Genomic DNA, 21,995 nt, shown 5'->3' with positions numbered 1-21,995 from the left:
AGTGTCCTACGTTATTCCCTCTCTTTTCTATGGTGGTCCAGGTCGCAGTTCTTGATTTAGATCTAAAATTCTCCTTAAGAGTTTAGTCTCAAATATATGACTATCGTTTCTTAGTTTTGATTTAAACTCCATATTTCACAGCCATGTGCTGTCCTTAATTTAAATATACTTGTAAGTGCAAATTTTGTTTTGATAGTAAATATACTTCTTGGGATCTCCTTCTCTTCTCCGCCAGGGCTTGTTAGTTCTACTCCTAAGTAATTATACACTTTATGCTTTTACGATATGTTTTTTAATACTTTTGTGCTTCTTATATTGAAATCAAAAACATGTATACATGCTAACTTTTAACGCTTAGAAACCATTATAAGTTGAATTCGAGAGTAAACACGTGGTAGAGGCTACGCTACGACATATACTTGCTAATATCGTAACTTAACCTTGATTAATAAATGTTGTTTACGTTGACATAACCTTAAATAAATACATTATTTTCACGAATTTTACATATTTAAAATAATTTACATGTTTAGAAAAATTTTGTTTGGTATTTCATTTCTAAAACTATAAATTATTTTTTACATTTAAAATCCCATCCTGAACATATTTGTGTAAACAAAATTTTCTACATTTAACTTACTGGTAGAAGATGTATAAATACTCTACCAATTTTATTAGTAACTAATTTATTATAATTTAACTAATATTTAATTTTGTGATATATATTTATATGTATATTTTAATATTGATTAAGTGATTTTATGTAATTTAATTATTTGAAAAAATCATTTTTGTTTAAATACAAACAAACCTCTAGCTATTAGTTTCAAATTTAATTCACTTTTAATTATAAATAAAATAGAATACCTTCTTTTAAATTTCCTTGATAGTTTTTATAAACGACATTGACTTATTTTAATAGATTTTAAATTAATTAGTTTCCCAAGACGACAAGGTTTGGTGACCACTCCTTTAAAGCAATCAAGTGCGTTGGATGCATACATCTGACGCGAATGTGTTGTAGGAAATTCTACCTTTACAAATTATTTTTACCCTAATCATGTTCGAGTCACCTTCGTAGCTCTCTCAGCATCCATCCTTCTTTTAACTCGAACCCCACCATTCTATAGACGAATCTACTTTCGATTCGGTTTGACTCCAACAAAAATAATATACACATGGAACTAATTATGACTTGTGTTTTTACGCAAAATCCAAAACTCATATAAATGAAAGTAAAATCTTTAAAACAACATCTACGAAGAAGATATATTCAGTGATTAAAAGAGTTTAGTTGTTGAGATGAATAACGTCGCGACTTAATCTGTTTCATTAAAATGTTAGAGAAGCTGCTGCTAGAAAGATATGATTGACATGCTCAAGAACCTTCGAAAGTACTAACAGTATGCAAATTGGTCAACATGTGTTCCATAGTTCGGGGAATGAGCAAGTCAATTGAAATTTAAAAATATAATTCGCCAGAAAAACTATATGCAATTCCTGCTGTTCCTCTTGTATTGTTGAAGTTAATGTTTAATATTTGAGGTTGTAATGAGATTAACCCATATAATAAGTTGGGATCACTGCAGACCTCAAACGTAATCTAAAATCATATGTCACAAATTAATCCAATACAATTTGATGAAAGAATAACAAGTACAGCTCAATACGTATAACCTTGCAGAATGAGAGCAGCTTAGTATGTCCAAATCATAAGACTGGCGTCATCTTAGCCCATTTCAACCTGGCTTAATAAATAATAAATCAATTAATTTCTTCGAAAAATCTTCAACTGTAACACTTTAGAGAGAGATCTAAATAGAAACCTCAGTTCCTCTTTTCGTTGCACACACTCACCGTGTTTGTCCTGTTTCTTCTTGTTTCAATGGTTCAATCTCTTTAACATATCCCTCTATAACAGCTCAGTTGCTGTTGCCTTCTATCAAAAAATCTTTTTAACCCAGATATTCACCATTGATAAGTCCGACAGCTGATTCTCTGAATCAGCGATGGAGAAGAGGAGCTAATAACTCTCGAGGAGGTGCAAGACGCCATAAAGAAAGTGATGGGTGGAAAGGCACCGGGCAGATAAAATAGTACTAAAAACGGTCAAGGCAGCAGACATGGTATTGACCGAAGAAGTTAAAGAACTCTTAAAAACGGCATGGAGACTAGGTCTGATACCAGTAAATTGGCAAAGAATCAGAATTATCCTTATATACAAGATAGGGGACTCGACATGCGATGAAAAGTACAGTTCAATATATTAATGTCATTGCAAAGCTATGCTCCAGAAACCCCGAGAGGCACCTAAGGACTTGCATTGAAGAAACACTGGATGAGAAGCAGGCGAGTTTCAGACCAGGACGATAAACACTAGATCTCATTTTCTCCCTGCGCTGTATAACTGATAATTAGATCAACAGAGGGAAACCTGCATACCTGGCTTTTTTGGATATCTTGGAATCATTCTGCGGTCTAGAAAGTACTAGAGAAGAAATAAACGTCCCACAACTGAAGTAGGCCATTCAGCGGTGAGGCTTAACGGGAGATCTCTCGTCGTGGAAAAAGGTGTTAGATAGCGGGACAGTTTATCCCCATTGCTATTTGTAGCTTTTATGGATGACTTTATTGAGAATGTGGTGAAGACATGCAAAAGAAGAATAGAAACTACAATGGTATGCATGCTTAACCTCAGACCGATCATGCCCAACGCCCTGATATATGCAGATGATGCTAGTGCATATTGAGTACAAAGATTTGCGTCCCATCAGTATATCGCCGACCATCAGCAAGGTGTTGGAGAAAATCGTTAATTTTCAGCTAAGGCAGTACCTTAATGTAAATAACATTCCTCCTGATTGTCAATTTGGGTTTGTGTCAGGCCGCTGCTCTACTGCTTTGTTGAAGATAATTGATGATTTAATCTGTGCTAAAGATATGAATAAATGTATTGCACTTGTACTTCTTGATTTTAGTAAAGCTTTTGATATGGTCCATCACGGTATTTTATTATCTATTTTACACCATATTGGCTGTGATGTTTCGTTTGTGAAATTTATATGTTCATACTTAGAAAATCGTCTACAGTCAGTTAAATTACCGAATTGTATATCTCTACCCTTGCTGTTGGAGAGGGGTTTTGTATTTATACCGCGTTCTTACCGAAATCTATACATTTCTGTAATATTCATAGTATGCGGATGATACGCAGTTATACTTAAGTTTTGAACGGGAAGAGTTAGATGACGCTTTGGTTAAGATCAATAATGATGTCGAAAGTTTATTTTGTAATGCTCGAATGCACTCCTTGAAATTGAATCCTGATAAAAGCTTAGTGATACTTTTTGGGAACGACAAAAAAGGTTCAAATCTGTTGGTGGATCGCGCATTCCGGTTACCTCGTCAGCGAGGAATTTGGGACTTCTTATTGATAACAGTTTTAGGTTTTGCGCTCATATTTCGAAAACAATTGGAGCTGCTTTTTATAATCTGAAGTTGCTTTACCTTTATGCCTCTATTTTCAGTGTGAAGCTTAAAACTGTGCTGTGTGAAGGTATGGTGTTATCTTTGTTCAATTACTGCTCGCTTGTCTATGGTCCTTGTTAGGATTCGATGTGTGTGCGCAGGGTTCAGGGGGTTCAGAACGCTTGTATGAGGTATATATTTGACATTCGAAAATTTCCCTGATTCTCTTCCATCGGTTATTGCGGACAGGAGAACCGTGTTATCTTTTCAAGAAAGTGAGGTTTAGGGGTGATATTCACTCTATTAACATTAGAAATAGAAACTTGATAGCTCCTCCAGCCCATAGGACAGCTTTGTTTGTGAGATCTTTTAGCTATAACATTTACTTTAAATATAATAACCCGCCGGTAGAAATTAAAAGTAAGGGTGTGGTAGCGTTGAGACGCGCTGTTTTCCTCTTGCTCTTCAACGAGTAATAAATAAGCTACTTTATGGCGTGGACTTCCCTTGCAATGAGTCCTTTTTTGAATTGAAGTGCTAAGATATTATGGAATTAATACGGAATTTTTCTTTGTCTTGCGGAATTAATTAGGATTAATTAGGCTTAAGTAGGTTTTTAGTAAAAGTTTTAAGCCATTATTACTACAATTACTTTTAGTTTCTGTTCATTTCCTTTTTAATTTTCTTAATTTTTCTTTTTTAATCTCTTTAATTTGCAAGGTTCAATGTAAGAAGGGAGTGTCATTGGCATTCATCTGAACTACACCTTGAGGTTCTCCAATAATTGAGTATTTAGTTATTTGATAGGTTGTATTATAATAACATATGGATTATTTGTATTATTTTATTCGATAATAAAGGCGATTATTATTATTATTATTATTATGATGTAGTCCTCATCGCACACTCGGAGAAGAAATTGCAACAGGCTGTACTCGAATGGTCAGAAACTCTAAAGGATGATGTTGAACAAGGTGAAGAGTCACGTTATGGTTGTCCTCGTGCAGAGGAACAGGTGGATAACATCCATATCGAATGTGATGGTTAACTTCTCACTCAAGTCAGCGCTATCAATATCTGGGCACAACAATCCACTAAACGTGCAAGCTTATTGAAGAGGTCAGAAACAGAATAGGCAAGACTTGCTTTGCCCTGACTCGGTTTGTGTTTTGAAAGGATGAAGTAAGCTGCAAAGCCATGGCAACGGTTATAAAGTGGTCATTGAGCCTATACTTACGTATGGCACTGAAGCTGAACCGCAAATAGAAGGGACATTACTAGGGTTAATGCGGTCCAAATGAAATTCCTCCGAAGAGTTGCACGAAAGACACGACGGGACAGAGTATGGAACAGCCCATACACGACCCATAGGGAGCCAGACGAAGAAAGACTATGGGTCTTGCTGGAGAGAGGGAAAACTTCAGAAGATGGATTCGAGGCAACCCCCAACGCCACGATAAGGGCACGCTGGGGAAGAGAAAGAAGAAGAAGATAAGTCCGATCTTATGCTGTAATTTATTTTTCAGGCGCTAAGATTTTAGGAATTTGAAGGAGATGAATCTATGTGTTTGCAGTTTACGCACTTATTATTCTTCGACATCCTGTTGTTATGTAGAGAAACCCGAAAATATCTAAGCCTCATATTTATTTCAAAGCTTCATGATTCTTTTAATGTGCGATTTGTATATGTTGCCTGTATTCATTATGCGAGTTTTAAGTTCATACGAGATCTGTTTCTTTGCAAATCAAATAAATTTTTGGCCCTGTCAATTCTGTGCTAGCCCCTACTAGATCGAAGTAGTCATCTGCAAAGATATATGTGTTGATCAGTATCATGAGTATTCATGAATTCACGATTTTCTTTTTGTTTATCAATGGATTGATCTTTTTCTATATTCTTTCCATTTTGTGATGAGTGACCTATTTTCATGTCCTTTAGCTTGTTTTATGAATTATTTATGACTTCATTATTAATATGTTTCCCTTTTATTGGACACTTTAGAGATGTGTCTTATGATGCATATATTTCAAATAAGTAAGAGTGAGTTGCTCTTATTACAATGTTGTTATACTTATAGGGTTTTGTTTTAATCCCACGGTTTATTAACACACACCACGTAAACGTAATTTTCATAAACGTATAATTTTTTGTTTACAAATATATCTATCAACGTAGTAAAACGTACCCATGTAGAATAAAGTTGTTTGTATAATGTTCAAATTACGAAATACACCTGCGATTGCGTCGACGTTGAATAATACCGTCTCGTTCGATATGAGATGACTACATACTCTACACAGGCGGGCATAGCGTTAAGAGTGTTGCCCGAGATTTTAAAAGTAGTCCTCTCGTCGCTACTCCCGGACGCTGGCGACGACGACGAAGACGACGGTTAAAGGCCTTATACGGGAGTCCGCGACTGTTGCAACTATCACATTAAATGGCCCGCGCTGGTCGCGTGCCTTCGCAATTAACACATTAACATCGCGGAATGCGCAGAGCATATTGGTTTACGGTCGGTCTTTCTCAAAAGCCAAAGCTCGAGCTCGATATACATCGAATACGGTCCCGATTACTAAATACGGAAGAAGTAACAAAACTAATTGCCACTACTACTTCGCTTTCACAGTTTTATAATTAATCGCGTACTTGTGTGCATTTGTTGAAACTCTTCGTCTAGCTCCTAGTTGCCGGGATACGATTGTTCGTATTGTTTGGTTAATTATTATCGATGTGTGTAATAAAAAGAAATCATTTGCGTTCCGCTTCGCTATAGCGCAATAAATCATCTTTCTTTGAAGTTTCTTTGAAGTGCGCATGTATTTTTTTACATTACTACCGTTTGTATCGCAGCTCGGCCTTTATTTAGCTATTATTTATAGATATTGTTGCCGCGTGGTGCCGAGATGTGTAATTTATGGCTTCAGACGGTAATCAATAGATTAATTATCGCCGTGGTGTTGTTAAGGTGAGAAAAATTGTCAAGGAACTTTACGCCGTAACCTAAATTCCATGGAACCCGCAGTCGTTCGAGCCCACTATCCCAGATCTAGATTCCTACCTTTTGATTTAAATATCTGAATATTCACGCAGTCGCGTGTGGCGAAAGTGACGCCGATTGCGCAAACGATTGTTCGATTCCCATCGGATCGCATTGACAACGTAATTATGCCAGATAGATGTAGGTCAACGATAATAACCGATGCCAGAATCGGTCTTTTTGCGAACGGACGCATTCGCGGATTGCCTTAATTAACAACAATCGCAATCAATACCTGCGCATTCCGAGCAGAGATTACTTTGGCCCATTTCGCAGCGAGCCGCTTTAATTAGGAGCTTCAATGCTGGGCATTGTCTTTCGAACGAACACATATTGTTAACCTTGTAAGAATCCGTTCTAAAGACCACAACAGGAAGTAATTTCGCTTTTGAATTTATTTGATTACAAAAAAATTGTACGAACAAAAAAATTGGATAATCCTCATTACCATACTTGTTCCCAATAGAAAGGATGCAGACGTAACGAAAAAGAACGTTACTTATTGCTGGATACTAACCTAACCTAAGTAACTAACCTCGCCTCGAATACTATTCAAATGTCAAATGACGAAGGACGAAACGCAGTTCATATTCATTCCGTGATTTAGATTAATCGAAACTTTTTGTTCTAATACATACCAACAAAGTCTTGTAACTTTCTTTTTAATAACTAAAATTTGGATGGCAAGTGATTCTAAAATGTGCTTATAAATAACCAACATCATCGAACCTAATAAAATGAATTTAAATTGCATTACACGTTAATTAATAATGCAAATGATCGAGGTGAGACCGTATGGGAACTTGCAGTCGGGATGCAACAACAGGAGAAAGAAGAGCACGACTGAAGTACACGAACTAGTTAGACGCATCCACGAAAGATTTTAATTACGGGCCGCGGCTAATCACCACTAATGACCGCGATTCCGCGGTTCGGAACGGTTCGTTGCCGGTTTTGGCTTGCCTGGGGAATTAAGGCGCGATTGTATTAAAATGCTCGCCCGTTACGCAGATTTATTGCCCTTATTTCCCGCGGGAGGGCGTCCCCCAGCGGATAATTACTGGTTTAGCGCTGTTGACTTAAGTGGAACTAATGCCTCAATACTCGGAGCACGACTTATTATGGGGGGCAATCAGTGCGTTTCTAGAAAGACATCCACCTCGGGAATACTGGAACAAATCACTTCGTCGGATAGAGATCGACCCGAACCAATCTAAGACGTCGAACACACGTTCTGCTATTATTTTAAATACTCAGTTGCTTTCCTTATTCGAGGCAATCAGCAAATTCTCGCGTTTTATCGACTGTCGTAAATTATTACGATTGGAACTGTTCAATACCCACGGATGGTTAACGTTCAATTTTATTACCTATACCAAGCTTAGAAGAAACTACCTAGAAAGTGAAGAGATCTTACGCTCATGCTTCCCATACGCGACGCTTTATTCTATGATACTTTAATTAATTTCATCTATTAAATCAAATTGTAAAAATTATAGTATTTTTTTTTTAATTAGAAACAATTCCAACTATAAATTGTTGTAGACCGATAGTGTTTCCCATCGATCCAAAGCTCGCGATACAATTTTTACGACGCAATGCGGGCGATTATCGCTCGCTTTTGGTCCACGCGCCTGCGTCTGATCGAGAGATAACGCCATCGTGCAAATTAATTACAATTTGTCGTTGCGTTCCGCTGGATGGCGATAGTTATCGAACCGGCTTCAGCACGTAATAGAGTCGTTGTTATCGCATTAATTCAACGGGCTCATAATGGCCGTTCAATAATTCATCATCCGCTATTTTCCAACCGGATCGTTTTGAGGTTGGTAACAATTTTCATACCGCATTGAAGACGCAGTTGGTTCTAATGGTTTAACACACTATTTTTTTGCATTTTAACATTTAATCCAGTTCCCATAAAAGTCGTCATCGTGCATCATGATATAAAAGCTTTTAACTGGCACTTTCCATTTAATTGGATGGCTCTGAGATAGTTTCCAATTTCTACGAGAAAAACAATAAAACCTGTGAAAGTTGAAGACCACCCATAAAAGAAGTTATATTTTAATTTAATTCCTATAAATCCAGCTCGAAAATAATTGCTCTTCTTGTAGTTACGGTTTTATTGTTATCACGATGTATTAAAAGTTTACGTCTACCGGGTTTTAACTTTTACGCTTTTTCTAACGGGATTCGTTTTCTCGTAAACATCTCCAGTACTTCTGTGTGTATGTTATGTTATAAGTATACTATACTTTATTTTTTAATTCGGGGGAGTGTTTTCAAAATTACACTAGGAAAATTCGAGATGTTGCCGGCCAGCTAGAAACATATGGGAATCATTTTGGGACCCGAATGATTCTCGTTCGCTAGAATAGTGCTTATATAGTGCTAATGTAGTGTACAGTAGTTCAATAAAAAAATACAACATAGTAATATCTTATGCTAACTAGAGCTACCTACCATTGCCACTAGAAATAACACTAGACTGAGAACTAGAAACATTCGGATTTAGCCGCACGTCTGTCAAGACGGCCAAGCTCTTGTGTTAGTTCTAGCTTTACACAAGACCTATAACTAGAATCATTCGGGTTTAGCCGTCTTGAGAGACGTGCGGCTAAGGCGAAGTCTGTTCTTCTGTTTTCCCTGATATGTTTCAAATTGAACCCATATCTTATCAGTTTACCTTTGATAAACTGTTTGGCTCCATGTCGACCAATATAAGGAACCATGATTTCGTCAATGCTCAGTTTTTCATTTAGGACTGCATGTGCTAAGTAACGTTTGTTAAACATGTCAAAAAGAGGACGCAATTTTGCAAATTTATCACCTGTAGATAGATAAGTGTTATCGGCGCAGTGTACATACTTCTTTATAATGTCTAACCTGTTTCTTCTCATTGCATTTGCGACCATTGGATTGTATGTATCACTATCAGTCTCCCACAGCATACGCCATCGAGGAACTTGAAGATGTCCTGACAAGAACAAAATGGCAACGATGCATTTAATTTCGTCAGTATCAATCTCAAAACTATGGTCACCATGTTGCTGAGCATAAAGTAACATATGGTTCAAAATGGATATTTCTTCATCAAAAAAACTTTCAAAACAAGAAACAGCATCGGTAAAGTTGTATGTACGAGATTGGCTTGGTGAAACAAATAGCGGCAAAGTTGGTGTCAAATCACATTTCGCCCAATCTCTTTTAGGCGGATGATTATAATTTGTGTTGACTAAACGAGAAAGAGGTAAATTGTGTTCATCACTAGAATTTTCTGTGTCTTCGGTATCTCCGATGTGAGCTTGGTCTTATCGAATTATCTAAATTTTGCAGTCGCAGGCGCTTGTAACTATCGCCTACTCAAGTGATTTATATCTGAGGGAAGTTCTATCTTCCTCAGAGTCTCTTCCATCAAAGCTCATCACTTTCCACCAAATCAATAAGCTCTTTGGTAGAATAGTACTTAGAAAAAGAGTCACTCCCAGTGTTCCGAAATTGGAACATTCGAAAATAACGGTAAATTACCATAATAAACACATGCAAATTTGGCAAAATGTTTTGTAGTAAACATTCAACAGACAATAGAGTATGTTTTAGTGCAAAAACGATTTAAAATTATTTACAGTAAATTGCAAAAAAATACTTACTTCTTTGCAGCCATTTTTGCACTATAAACAGCATCACAGTAAACTCTGTGAGATTTGCAAACGAGTGAATTCTAACAATGTACAAGATGAGGCCTGCAAAATGCAAAAACCGCGAAAATGTGGAAGTGGTGGGGTAAAACTGTCGCTGTTCCAATATTGGGACACTGCTCAAAAACGGATTAAACAAATAAGTAATTAAATTAAATAACTACAGTTAGCATTGAAAAATTCCACTGTGTAAACGTGACATTTCATTTTACTCTTCCGAATTAAAAAATAGAGTATAGCTCCGAAAGACGTTCCCGCTGATAATACGTCATTATTATTCTACGTCGTCATGGACGGATCATTTCAAGTCTCGGCATTAACGCTTTAGTATGCACCAACTCGAGCTAATTCCCCCCTCAACGGATGCAAATGGTCCTGGTACGATTAGCATCTGTCCAACGCCACAGAGACTGGTTACATAAACAGTGACATTTCCCAAATGAAAGCGCAATCAATTTATCTCGCTTACAGGCCGCCAACAATAAGAACTATTAGAAGTCGGGCATGAATAATACCGGCGCGTTCCGGCCGCTTGAGATGATCTGTTAACCTATTTCTCAGGCTACAAGTACCTTGTGCTATGTGGGTGTAGTACTGTCTTATTCATGGACACGTTTGCCGAGCTCGTTTATGTCACCGATTTCCGTGGGCAAGGCTTCACCATCCGCATAGAGGAGTGTGCGTTATGCCATTTGTATACGAAATATTTATGTTAAACGAATGTGTGAATGATTTTCTATTTGAATTTTAAAGGAATACTTAATATATGTTTACTAAAAAATAAATTGAGTCTTAATAATGTTAAATCGTTTTCTAACTTCTTCAAAAGAAGGTGCTTGACATAGAATGTTAAGATGTGCCGTTAGATCCGATACAGATCCAAATATTTTAAATCAAGAATTTCTAAATTTCCATTTCAAGCCGGTTTATCGGATTCCGAATTCGAAGAAATCCCGAACGATATGGTAAATTTAAATAATTAGTATGGTGGAAATGGCGTTATAAGTGGTATCGAGTTAATTAGGTTGTCCTAGAATTTTTTCTTATTTCTACAAAATTTTGCATCGTTTCCAAGTATAAATAAGGTAATTATTCATCGTAAACGTTATTGTCGTTGACATACAATAGAATTAATACTACCACAATAAAATGCTTTTAGAATCCAATTATGCCGTCGACGAACCGAATGCTTCTTGCTTTGTAATATGAATATAATCGTCGAAGATTTCAAGGACGCGAAAGAGATTAACTGTACGGACAAAGCCGAAAGAATTACAACGGCAATTAAGCATATTTATAAGCGTCTACGTGAGGGGCAAATGCGCACGAGCTCTGTCCGAGCAATGGCATTTGCATAAAATTCGCGATACAGGTCCGTTTTAACGATTGAGATTTATGACCGGCTTTATACGTTTCGCAACGCTAACATATTAATTAGCGGGTAATTGGTTGGCGCGGAACAATTTCGCACACGATAATCGCTTCGGACGTGACGCTCATTCTCTGCCATTAATATTCAAACCGGACATGTTACATATGCTACAATGGGACCATTAATCTTTTTATACTATTGCATATCGATAAATTTAAAATATGCCAATTTATCAATAGATGCCATTTACCAATGATCCATTTCAGTATCTAACAAAGAAAGAACTTCGTGACTTGCCACATACCATATGCATCTTCAATTAACCTATCATGAAAGTATCTATTACACTTATACCAATAAGAAGTAATTTTTTCTGATCAGTTACCACTATGACGACTGCAACTTACTAATTGACTCCGTTACAAAGAGTAACGATGCAAATATGTCAGACACGTATTGTGACAATATTTTAACCGTGTAATTATTGCCCACGCGTTCAGAACGTATAATTGTCCTGCCCCCTACGGGTAACAAACCAACTGAAAGCGCCAGCACACGTTTTATGTCTGGCTCGATGACGAAGGAGGTTATTATACCTATTGGACGACTAAGGATTGCCCTAGTTGCTTTCTTTGTGTATTCCTTAGATTGTTTCTTCCATACGTAGGCCACATAGTCGTCGTCACAGCTGTGGCTTTCGTAAAATTCTATCAAGTCGCACGACAGGAGACTGGCTCGTAATATCGAACCGCTTTTTCTGTCGGCCCACACTAAACATGGCTATGGCAGAGGGCTCCCCGTACGACACTTTATCCCGTATGATGTAAACTGTATCAGATCAGATAGGCCTGTATGTATCGGCGACATGATCACGACAGTAGACGCAATTAGTGTGGCTACGCAGTAAAAAAAACGGACTCGCGGGACATTGTAACAGATAGAGCTGTAACATGTTTTTTTTACGCACACGACCACAAGTTAGCAATCTGATTTCATGAAAGAGATTTATTCGCGACACGATTTTAAAATTTTTTAAACGATTCATTTTTCTGGGCTAAGTAAAATCTCCACCTCCTCGATTAAATCATTCAGTTTTGACAGCCAAATTTAACGCGTACCCATTGCTGATGTATTATTTAATAAGAGGTAACTTGACAGGAGGGTAATTTTCATCTCAATTGATTTATCAGGAGTACACAGAAATATTTCGTATAAAAACCACTATATTATTATTGTATTACAAGGGTACTTTTATTCTCTTTAGTCATTTTATTACCCTGTCACTTGTCACTCCTCTGCACCTGAAAACAAGAGCTCTTCTGTTCTAGTTGTCTACTCAAAGGCGCAAGTTTAATAGCGGTGTGGGTGCGCTCAAGTGTTTTGGATATCTATGAGGCCATTGTCGTCGGTGATCTTAAATTTAGTTTTGAATGGGATCCACGACGTGGATACGATCGTGTGGGCGAATTGCTCTACATCGTTAATGCTCGCCGTTATTTTGTACGAAAGGTTCGAGGCCGCAAATTTATGCGTCTATAAACGCTTTCTGCGACTCACCTCTTGGTCATAACATTTGAAAGTAAAGAAGATTATGGAAATGGCATTACCGTCTATAGGCTTTCTATCTGTGCGACGGTTATTTCGATCTTAATCCGATTACGAATAGGGATAAGTGTAAGCGATATTTTTGTAACATTGTCACGGTTAAGAATTTGTTATTAAAGATTTAAAGTTGCTTTTAACACATTAAAATATACGCACCCGGAATTCCCAATTAGATCTAACACATTATAAACTAAGGAAAATTATTTATATCCATTAGAAAGCAAAACTAGAGATAATTAATATCTGACATTTACATTAAACGACTCCACTTAGTCAAAACAAATTACGTTATCCTGTTGCTCCCCGTCTCAATCTACTTTTTCTAATTATGTCAATTAACATTTCCTTAACAGTTTTTTGATATACTAGGCCATTAGTATGCAAAGTGACTTCAGATATTGGTCCGATGATGACATAAAATCAATTTATTTAAAATTAATTCTGAAATCGTCTAACCCAGACTGATATTTAAATGCGTTTTATGTCCAAAAACTATAACGGATGTAAAGTGCAATAAATAAATGACACGTAGTGGAAAATTCTACGAAATCGTGAAAGGTTAAGCGTTTAAATCTTTAGCTCGAAGAGATCTTTTCGCACTTTTTTCAAGAACCTCCCGTTCTCAACAGGTTGCTCGAGAAGAGCTCAGAGCTAATTCCCATTTATCAACGTAATGGAACTGGTGTTGCCGGCTGCAAATGCGCTATTAGCACAACACGTCCAATCAATGCCAGTTATTGTATTCTTCTTCATACACATGATAATATACAAAATATGAAAACGCCTCGAGGATATTTATTTTTTTTATTTCTTGTTAAAACCATCACTACCTAAAATCTCGCGTATGATTATGTAATTAACATAACCTCGCGCTGAAAGCGTAATTACAGAACGGAGCGGAACGTTTTGCACTAGACAATTACAATTATAACAGCGACGTTAAAATTAGCAATCTCATTCTCGCGAGCTCATCATCTATTTCTGATTTCCTTCTGTGCTCACTTTAAGTCCTCTTTTGTTTAGGACAAAAAAATCGGCTTTTCCCGGAAGAGATCGATGAGCAGAAACGCAATTAATGAAACGAAGCTCCTGTGAAAGTGTTCTATTTACCTTGTGTGTTATTATGTAACGTCTACAAGCGGTTACACAATAGTGTCTTCGAATTTACGTCGAGTATTATATTATACACTATTTTTTAATTCATAGGAGTAAAATGAAAAGTCACGTTTACGCATTGTAATTTTTCAAAGCTATTTGTGAGCGGGAGCTTTAAAACCAGAGAGAATTTGTTTAAACATCATAAAAACCAGGGCGTACCTACTTAGTTTGTCCCACGTAATGCAACATGTCAATATAATTTGACATTACACTAAAACCTCGATTATGAATCGTCGTATATTCGATATCTTAGAATGTAAAACATACGCCCGATTAAATCAAGGCCGTCCGCTACCGAGACGCTACATTATACAGTGTCCACAAAAAAAGTCAGCAACATACTATTCTTTTTTGAATCCATTCCACCTACACTTTTGAAATTATGTTTATATAGGATGTTTGTTTAGGCCGATCTTTTCGAATCGATCCAAAATATTTTCAAGGTGTCGAACTTCCGGTCCACCGAAATCATTATTTTAAATGGAATGCTATGGTTATTGTTACATATTCAAATTTTTTTATACAAAAATAGGTTGGCTTTCATAAAGATCTAGAGATTTTCGTTTTCCAGTTATTTTAATTATCACTTTCCCTTTGCAGTTGGCAATGTATTTTTTTAACCGTATTTCTCAGCCACTATACAAGCAACCAATGTTGAAAATGTGTACAATTACGCTTCAAATGTTCATAAATGGAACATAATTAGCTGTATCGGTTAAAATTGTTAAACAAAATACCCCAAAAAGTAATTCATGAAAGACCTAACTGTACGATTTTTGGCTATTTGTGATTCTTAATCCAGTCTTAAATATTTCTCAAATCAATGTAAGTAAATAAATAAAATAAATAAATCTTCAATGATCAGATGGTAGTTATGTGTTAAGCTCTTTAAAATGGGCACTTTAATATCTCCTTATCTGTGGTTATAAACATTGCCAAATTTAATTTATCTTGTTTTATACCATTATTTTATCTTAAGAAACAATCTATTGGTTTATCCTTATAGTTAGTTATATCTCAAAAATTTCCAAATGATAAATTTGCCAATATATTCTCAATCAGTGTTACTTTCTTTTATGTAAGCAAAACCGTAATTTAGAAATTTATCTTGATAAGCATAAATATTTTTTCCATCCAAAAATGGTCAATTTTGGTATATGCTCACTTGAAGTACCAGGTCTTTCCAAAGTTTCATCTATATTCGGAGCTTGTGTTTCTTTGATTTTAACTAAGGTTGACTAAGGTGTACCTCGCTTACTGATTTTCAAAAATATATAATTAACTGTGGGGAAAAGATCGTATTAATCCTCGAACGGATTAATACGGGGAGAAGTGTCCGTTATAACTTAATAAAAATACACAATAATCTAGCGCTGAATAATAAATAAAACTAGACTAATACTAGCATTACAACTGCCATTAGACCTAGAACTAGAAATATTCCGTTTAGCTGCACCCTTAAGATGGCTAGTAGGTGGTAGGTAACGCTATTTAGCATAAAAAATCACTATGTTGCATATTTTTATTGAACTAAAACTAGAACTAACACTAGACCTACAACTAGAAAGTATCTGGTTTAGCCGTGCGTCTTCAGCCACACGGCTAAACCCGAATGTTTCTGGTTTTCAGTTTAATGTTAGTTCTAGTTTTACACTAGCACTATTACTAGAACTAACACAAGACCTAGAACTAGAATCATTCGGGTTTAGCCGTCTTGAGAGACGTGCAGCTAAACCCGAATGTTTCTAGTTCTCGGTCTTGTGTTAGTTCTAGTGGCAGTAGTAGGTAGGGGTAGTTAGCATAAGATATTACTATGTTGTATATTTTTATTGAACTAAAACTAGAGCTAACACTAGACCTACAACTAGAAAGTTTCGGGTGTTTCGGGGGAAAATCGGATATTTTCTAGTTCTAAGTCCAGTGTTAGTTCTGGTTTTACACTAGCACTATCAGTAGAACTAACACAAGACCTAGCGCTAGAATCATTCGGGGAGCCATACTGAGAGACGTAGCCGTACGTCTTACAACCCAACCCAACCCAAACCAACCCCATTTCTAGTCCTGCAACATCTCGAATTTTCCTAGTATAATTTTTGCTTAAAACTGACCAATAGCAACCTTTCTTTTTGGCGTTTCAATTTGAAAACACTGTTGCGAATTAAAAAATAGAGTATAGTACATAACTATTAATTACAAAAATATTTTTAGAGAAAACAGTATGATATTTTCTCTTTAAGTGATGACAAAATTTATATTTAGTCTGCCTTACTTGGATACTTTATGAATCTAAATTAGCTATTTTAATTGTGTACCTATTGTTAAAGTGGGTCAATATCCGTATTGTGCGTTAGTAAAGAAATACAAAGTGGGATGTTAAAACTGTCAATTCACACAATGGAAACCGGCTGAATTGGAAAAACTAGTCGTACGGTGACACGACGCGGCTGTATACGGTCGGTGCGAATTTCCTCATTCACTGCAAACATTTTTACGACTTCGAAAGTCGGTGTAGCGCTTTCTTGGAGGCCAACAGCAAAATCTCTCGAAGGCTGAATGAAGACCGAGAGTGGAGCGCGGCATCTGCTGCTGTTGGGAAAACGTCGCGCGGTGCTCGTTTGTCGGCGTCCGGACCAATTAGGAAACTGAAAGGCACCAAAAACCGGGGGGCCCCGTTTCGGCGCCTTTGTATTTTTCCGACGCAATTCTTCGCTAGAAATATATCAACGGCCGTATGGGGACGAAAGCGCACGCTTCTCGGGCCACGCACATAACGCAAATGCCGATGCGAGTTCTTCACTCTGCCTCGTGTCAAACCTGTTTCAAATAATTCAATAATATCCGCCGTCCGTCCGACTCTTTTCGATCAAAGTTTCCTTAGTGGTCACATTAAGATAGGATCTCCGACGTATTGTGAAACTATATCGGCTGCACGTGTTTGTTTTTTTCACATTCCTATTCCCATAACAGATAGCACATCCGCTTGGAAACATGTCCATTTAAGTCATTATTAAATTTTACTACCTAAAGGTATTAGCAAATCATTAAACTGTATTATAGACGACACAACGCTATTCTAAACACATCCGTTAGAAAAAAAATCACTTAAAATGCTTGTGTGTGTTGACACTTCGTATATACCAGGAAGATGTCACAGAAGTGCCGGTTTAGTTCCTAATACCATAAACACGTATAATAGAGATTTAAGGTATAACCAACTTAGTGAGAGCGTCAATCTAGAAGCGTTTCCTGCACTGTGTTCTCCGCATTTCTTAAGATCAAAGAGCACAGCACAAATAACAAACAGATTTGCGCTTTTCCCATTTCATTTATTCGCCCGCACGAGCGATCATAATTCTTCATGTGGACGATAATAATCTCTTAGATTTCTTTAAACGTCGTATCGTTAATCGCAATCGCTGAATGGGTTTCAGACGGTCGTAAAATAATTCATGCGCGCCTGTAAATCCGAATTTCCGCGGAGCTTATTGCAGATTAAGCCGAATTTAAATGCAACGAAGGCCCGCGACTTGGTCTCACAATAAATACGAGGCGGTAATAGGCCCGTAGGATGAAAACCGCATGTGGCTTCGCCATAGAGGCTCGCCATTTCATTTCTAATGGATCGTGTTTGAAATTTCACCGGAGTTACGAGGCAAAAGTCCTCCTTATCTACGGTGCGGTGTCAAGGGACAGAACCGTAAATAAGGAACACCGCACGCACTCGGTCTTAAGGCGCGTCTACATTGCGCAACAGAACGGAGAAAACATTGTTTAGTAGATACTACAAAAATTATCGCGTCTTCTAATTTATCCTACGCTCATCGTCGGGTTACAAAACCAAAATACATTATGAAACGTTTATACTCATCTACCAATTAGAAGACGACGAATACCGAAACCTGGTCGTATATGGCCCTATAAATATCCATACAGACAGCCGTGAGAATTCGTCGATTTAGAAATCCAATTATGGACCCGATCGCGTTCCAAATACGATCGACGAGGTGACGATATCTATAACGATAAGTTGAACGGACACAAATTTGTACGATTCAAATCGCGATACGTCGCCTAGCCCACGGAGCTCTAAAAACCTATCTAAAATCTTATCTCGGGAACCGTAAGGAATGTGGTCGTATTTAAAAAGGCTTGTTTCTCTTCCCGACCCAGGTGATGTACAGATTTAAGTGATTAACTACAGGAATGTCAGATTGTAAAATATAATTGCTCGACTAGAGAGGTTGAGAATCTCAAACTGCAAGAATTTTCAACCTAAGATAATTTCTAGCACCCTCGCGTATAAACTTAAATACCTATCGTATACTAAGCCAGAGAATAATTTATATCTTCCATTTCCGCATGAAAGGAGTGAGACCATAAACGCTGCATAATTAACCAGGACGCCCTCATCAAACTGGTTAGCTCACGTGCCTCTCTCTATATAAATTTCCTCGATGAACCGATCTCATCTTTCACTTATCAACACTTATCATTTTGGATTTATAGCAACTTTAGTATAAAAATTTCAAATTCTATTGATTATAATAACCCAGTTGAAGTATATTATTCTCGTTGAAAACGAAAAGGTTCGTTAATCGGTCGCCTACGCGTGGGATAATTACGAAACAATCCGAGAGAGCGCGCGGGGCACCCAACGAGGGATATATGGGCATTATTATTTATGCATATTGGATCGGGTCAGAGGCTAGCGTGGGTGTCTTTACTGACCTTGCAGCCCTCGCAGGTGAAAGCTCCAAAGTGGAAGCCGGCCGCTGGCTCCCCGCACACCTTGCACAGCTGGTTCATCTGCAACAGCGAGAGAAGAAGGAACATAAGGCACACCGTCACATTTAACACGCCATTACTTATGCCGATACGTAAGGGTGTAATTAATATCAGACGAGGCGAGACGATTTACGACTACCCAACGGTTCCTGGTCAAGATGGAATGTAATTAATTGAAACTACACGAGTTTTGAGCTTTTTAACTTGTTTGAATTAAATATTTAAAAATAATTTTAGTAGAATAGCCAATGTTAAGGTTAAATGGGAGGCAAGTGCACAAGGAGCGTTATTATCCTTCGTAAGAGAAAAAGTCCTTAGAGGTACTGTATCGGCAACGCGTCTCGCCATTGTATTAGTTTTTCAATCGTTTTAGAAAGCGGCAAGCGAGCTCGGGCCGTTTAGGTTAATTTATTGGACGACGGCGCGTGTATTACAGGCGAAAGAATGTAATGAGATTGCGCCGGCCGCAATGCGCTCGAAAACGATGCGCCGGAGATAATATTGTCGGGGAAAATTGTCCTAAGGCCGCTGTTTATAACATGACGGGTCCGTACGTCAGCTTTTTCCTTCTGGCTTAACGATGCCTCCCGTTCAATGGAGCGGTCTAATTTCTTCTTGTCTAAGCGGATGCCTTATGTACAAAAGGCGAGTGTGTGCGCATTTTTTCCAAGCAAAGGGATTCCGCCGCTCCGCTAATGATGTACAAATAAAAAAACGTACTCCTACCTCTATTAGGAGAGCGCGATCTTTTTCTCTACACTTATACGTTACCAAGCAGGAAGCGATAAGCTTGGATTTCGTTGTGAGAAAAAGAAATAAATTTTCCATTTCGATACTATATTTCCTGCTCGAATTTTCCTTCTACCGACATGAGAATTCGTACTTTTTTTTCTCAATTTCCTGCTTTCCCCGGTTAACCATATAAATATTCCAATCACTATAGTGTTTATTTGATCCAAATATTTAAACTTTCACGTTCGATAGTTTTACATAACCTACCCCCACTTCCATAAAGCAACTTTTCATTCACAAAATCTTATACTTTTTCGATAACCCAACAATTACGATTACAAGATCTGGATCACAACAATTAAAAACAGACATCGAGAACTAGTTCAAAAATTTAGAACTTCCAAGACCATATGAAGTGCTTCCATTCTTGAACTTGTCATGTCGTCCAAGATTGGCTGTTATACTTTTTAAGGCAAACAGGAATTTCTTAACCTTTGGAATAGTTCCTTGTAGTTGATGTTTAAAACTGATAATCTTTATATAACGTAAAGTATTTGTATTTGTAAAACTTTTTTCAAAATCTCTTGTGATGTAAGTGGTAAAATTCATTTCTTTTTATAGAAAATCATGAATTCCCAGGAGGTTAATATATTATCTATTAATATTAAAGATTACTACATTTGAAAATATAAGAAACATAAATAATAAAACGGTACATCTTGTAAATTGAACGAGCATGTGAGCATATGAAAACGTATTTTGCATAGACATCAAGATGGTGAGTAAATCACATGGTAACTGGAGTCGCATATTGCGCCTAACCGTTGCCCGTATAGTAGTTGCCATTCCGCATTACCATCAGACATCCCGCTCTAACCGCCCAATAACATTCACTAAAGACGTGTTATTGTCGTGTCCAATCTTATCCCATATCTGGGTATCTGTTCGTGCGCACGTACGCTCGCAAATGCCCAAGGAACCCGGGCGTAGGTGGACCATTGTTGCTCACACATGACGAAACGTGGGCAATTTGTATCCGCGATACACTTGTTCCAGTTTCTCTCTATCTCGAGATTAAATTATGATCGTCGTTTGTAACTCCATTCTGGTCGGTCTTCGCTCGAGCGCATCGCGCTTTACCGCGCTCGAAAACGTGCTTTTCTCGGAACGATCTCCCGGTCGGACTAAAGAAGATGAAAAATCGCCGCTGTAAATCTCGCCCCAGCCTCGTGTTCGATTTAATTTAATTTCGGAGATACGGCGACTTCCTGCCAGGACCGGTATTGTTGAAGGCGTATTTATTTATAATGGGACCATTTTGCATGGGCCGTTAATGGGGACGATTTATTAACAGAACAATATATTAACGTTCTGCTTCTTAGCGATTCAATTAGTTGTCTTGGCAATTTATTATGGATTTAAAGATATAAAAAGAAATATATTCGATCAGTAAGATAAAACCTCTACGATATTATCAGCGGTATTGAAATCGATACCGACATAAAATCGCGTTCGCAACAGGATACGAGATCATTTGCGTCTGGCTCTACGCAAACAAGTAGTGTTCACCCGTAGGTAAACGTATTCATTTATAAATGGCCCACTCCGGACGGCGGCAATTTGCTAAGCTGCGCCTCTCTGAAAGCGATCCTTCCTGTAGACGCCGCGGCATCCGATCCTGCCCGCAATATATCTGTAAAGTAACACCTGTTGCCTCAAAACCGCGCGGATTTATTATGCAGGCATCCGCGACCAGTCTCCTCCCTAACTTATTGCGTTTGCTTTTAGCGAAATGTCACTGCGTTAAGCGATTAGGACAAATTGTAGCATTTGCCGTAAAGTATGGTTATAATTGCACGGGTTCCTAGCGCGTCGGCGTTGGATTACGACTGATTTATGAGCGTTCCAGCGTAGGGGAAACCATATTTTGATATATATTTCAAGGGAACGACGTCGACGTGATAAATAGCATATTATATGCTATTTACCGGCTAATTTATAACACGTTTGTCAAAAGTCTCGACCAAGCGCAAACCGGACTCTCAACTCTCGAAACAACACTTTACGGACTTAATTCCGACAAATATAACAGAGAATTGATGAAGACGGGTGCTTTATTTCGTTCACACGCCG

At 37.6% G+C, this 21,995-nt stretch overlaps 1 protein-coding gene across 1 annotated transcript in view; it reads right to left on the bottom strand.

Moving 5' to 3' along the window:
- The window catches only part of LOC111415967 (protein embryonic gonad-like), a 76,010-nt gene that overhangs the window by 28,053 nt on the left and 25,962 nt on the right, over positions 1–21,995 (bottom strand). The window contains exon 2 of the mRNA XM_023047877.2: positions 19,074–19,151. Coding sequence (XP_022903645.1) covers positions 19,074–19,151 — 78 coding nt within the window. The remainder of the gene's footprint in view (positions 1–19,073; positions 19,152–21,995) is intronic.

The sequence above is a fragment of the Onthophagus taurus genome, chromosome 1, assembly GCF_036711975.1.
Source record: "Onthophagus taurus isolate NC chromosome 1, IU_Otau_3.0, whole genome shotgun sequence".
Lineage (NCBI taxonomy): Eukaryota > Metazoa > Arthropoda > Insecta > Coleoptera > Scarabaeidae > Onthophagus > Onthophagus taurus.
Note: the sequence above shows the minus strand (reverse complement) of the source record. Positions and strands in the feature narration are given on the sequence as shown.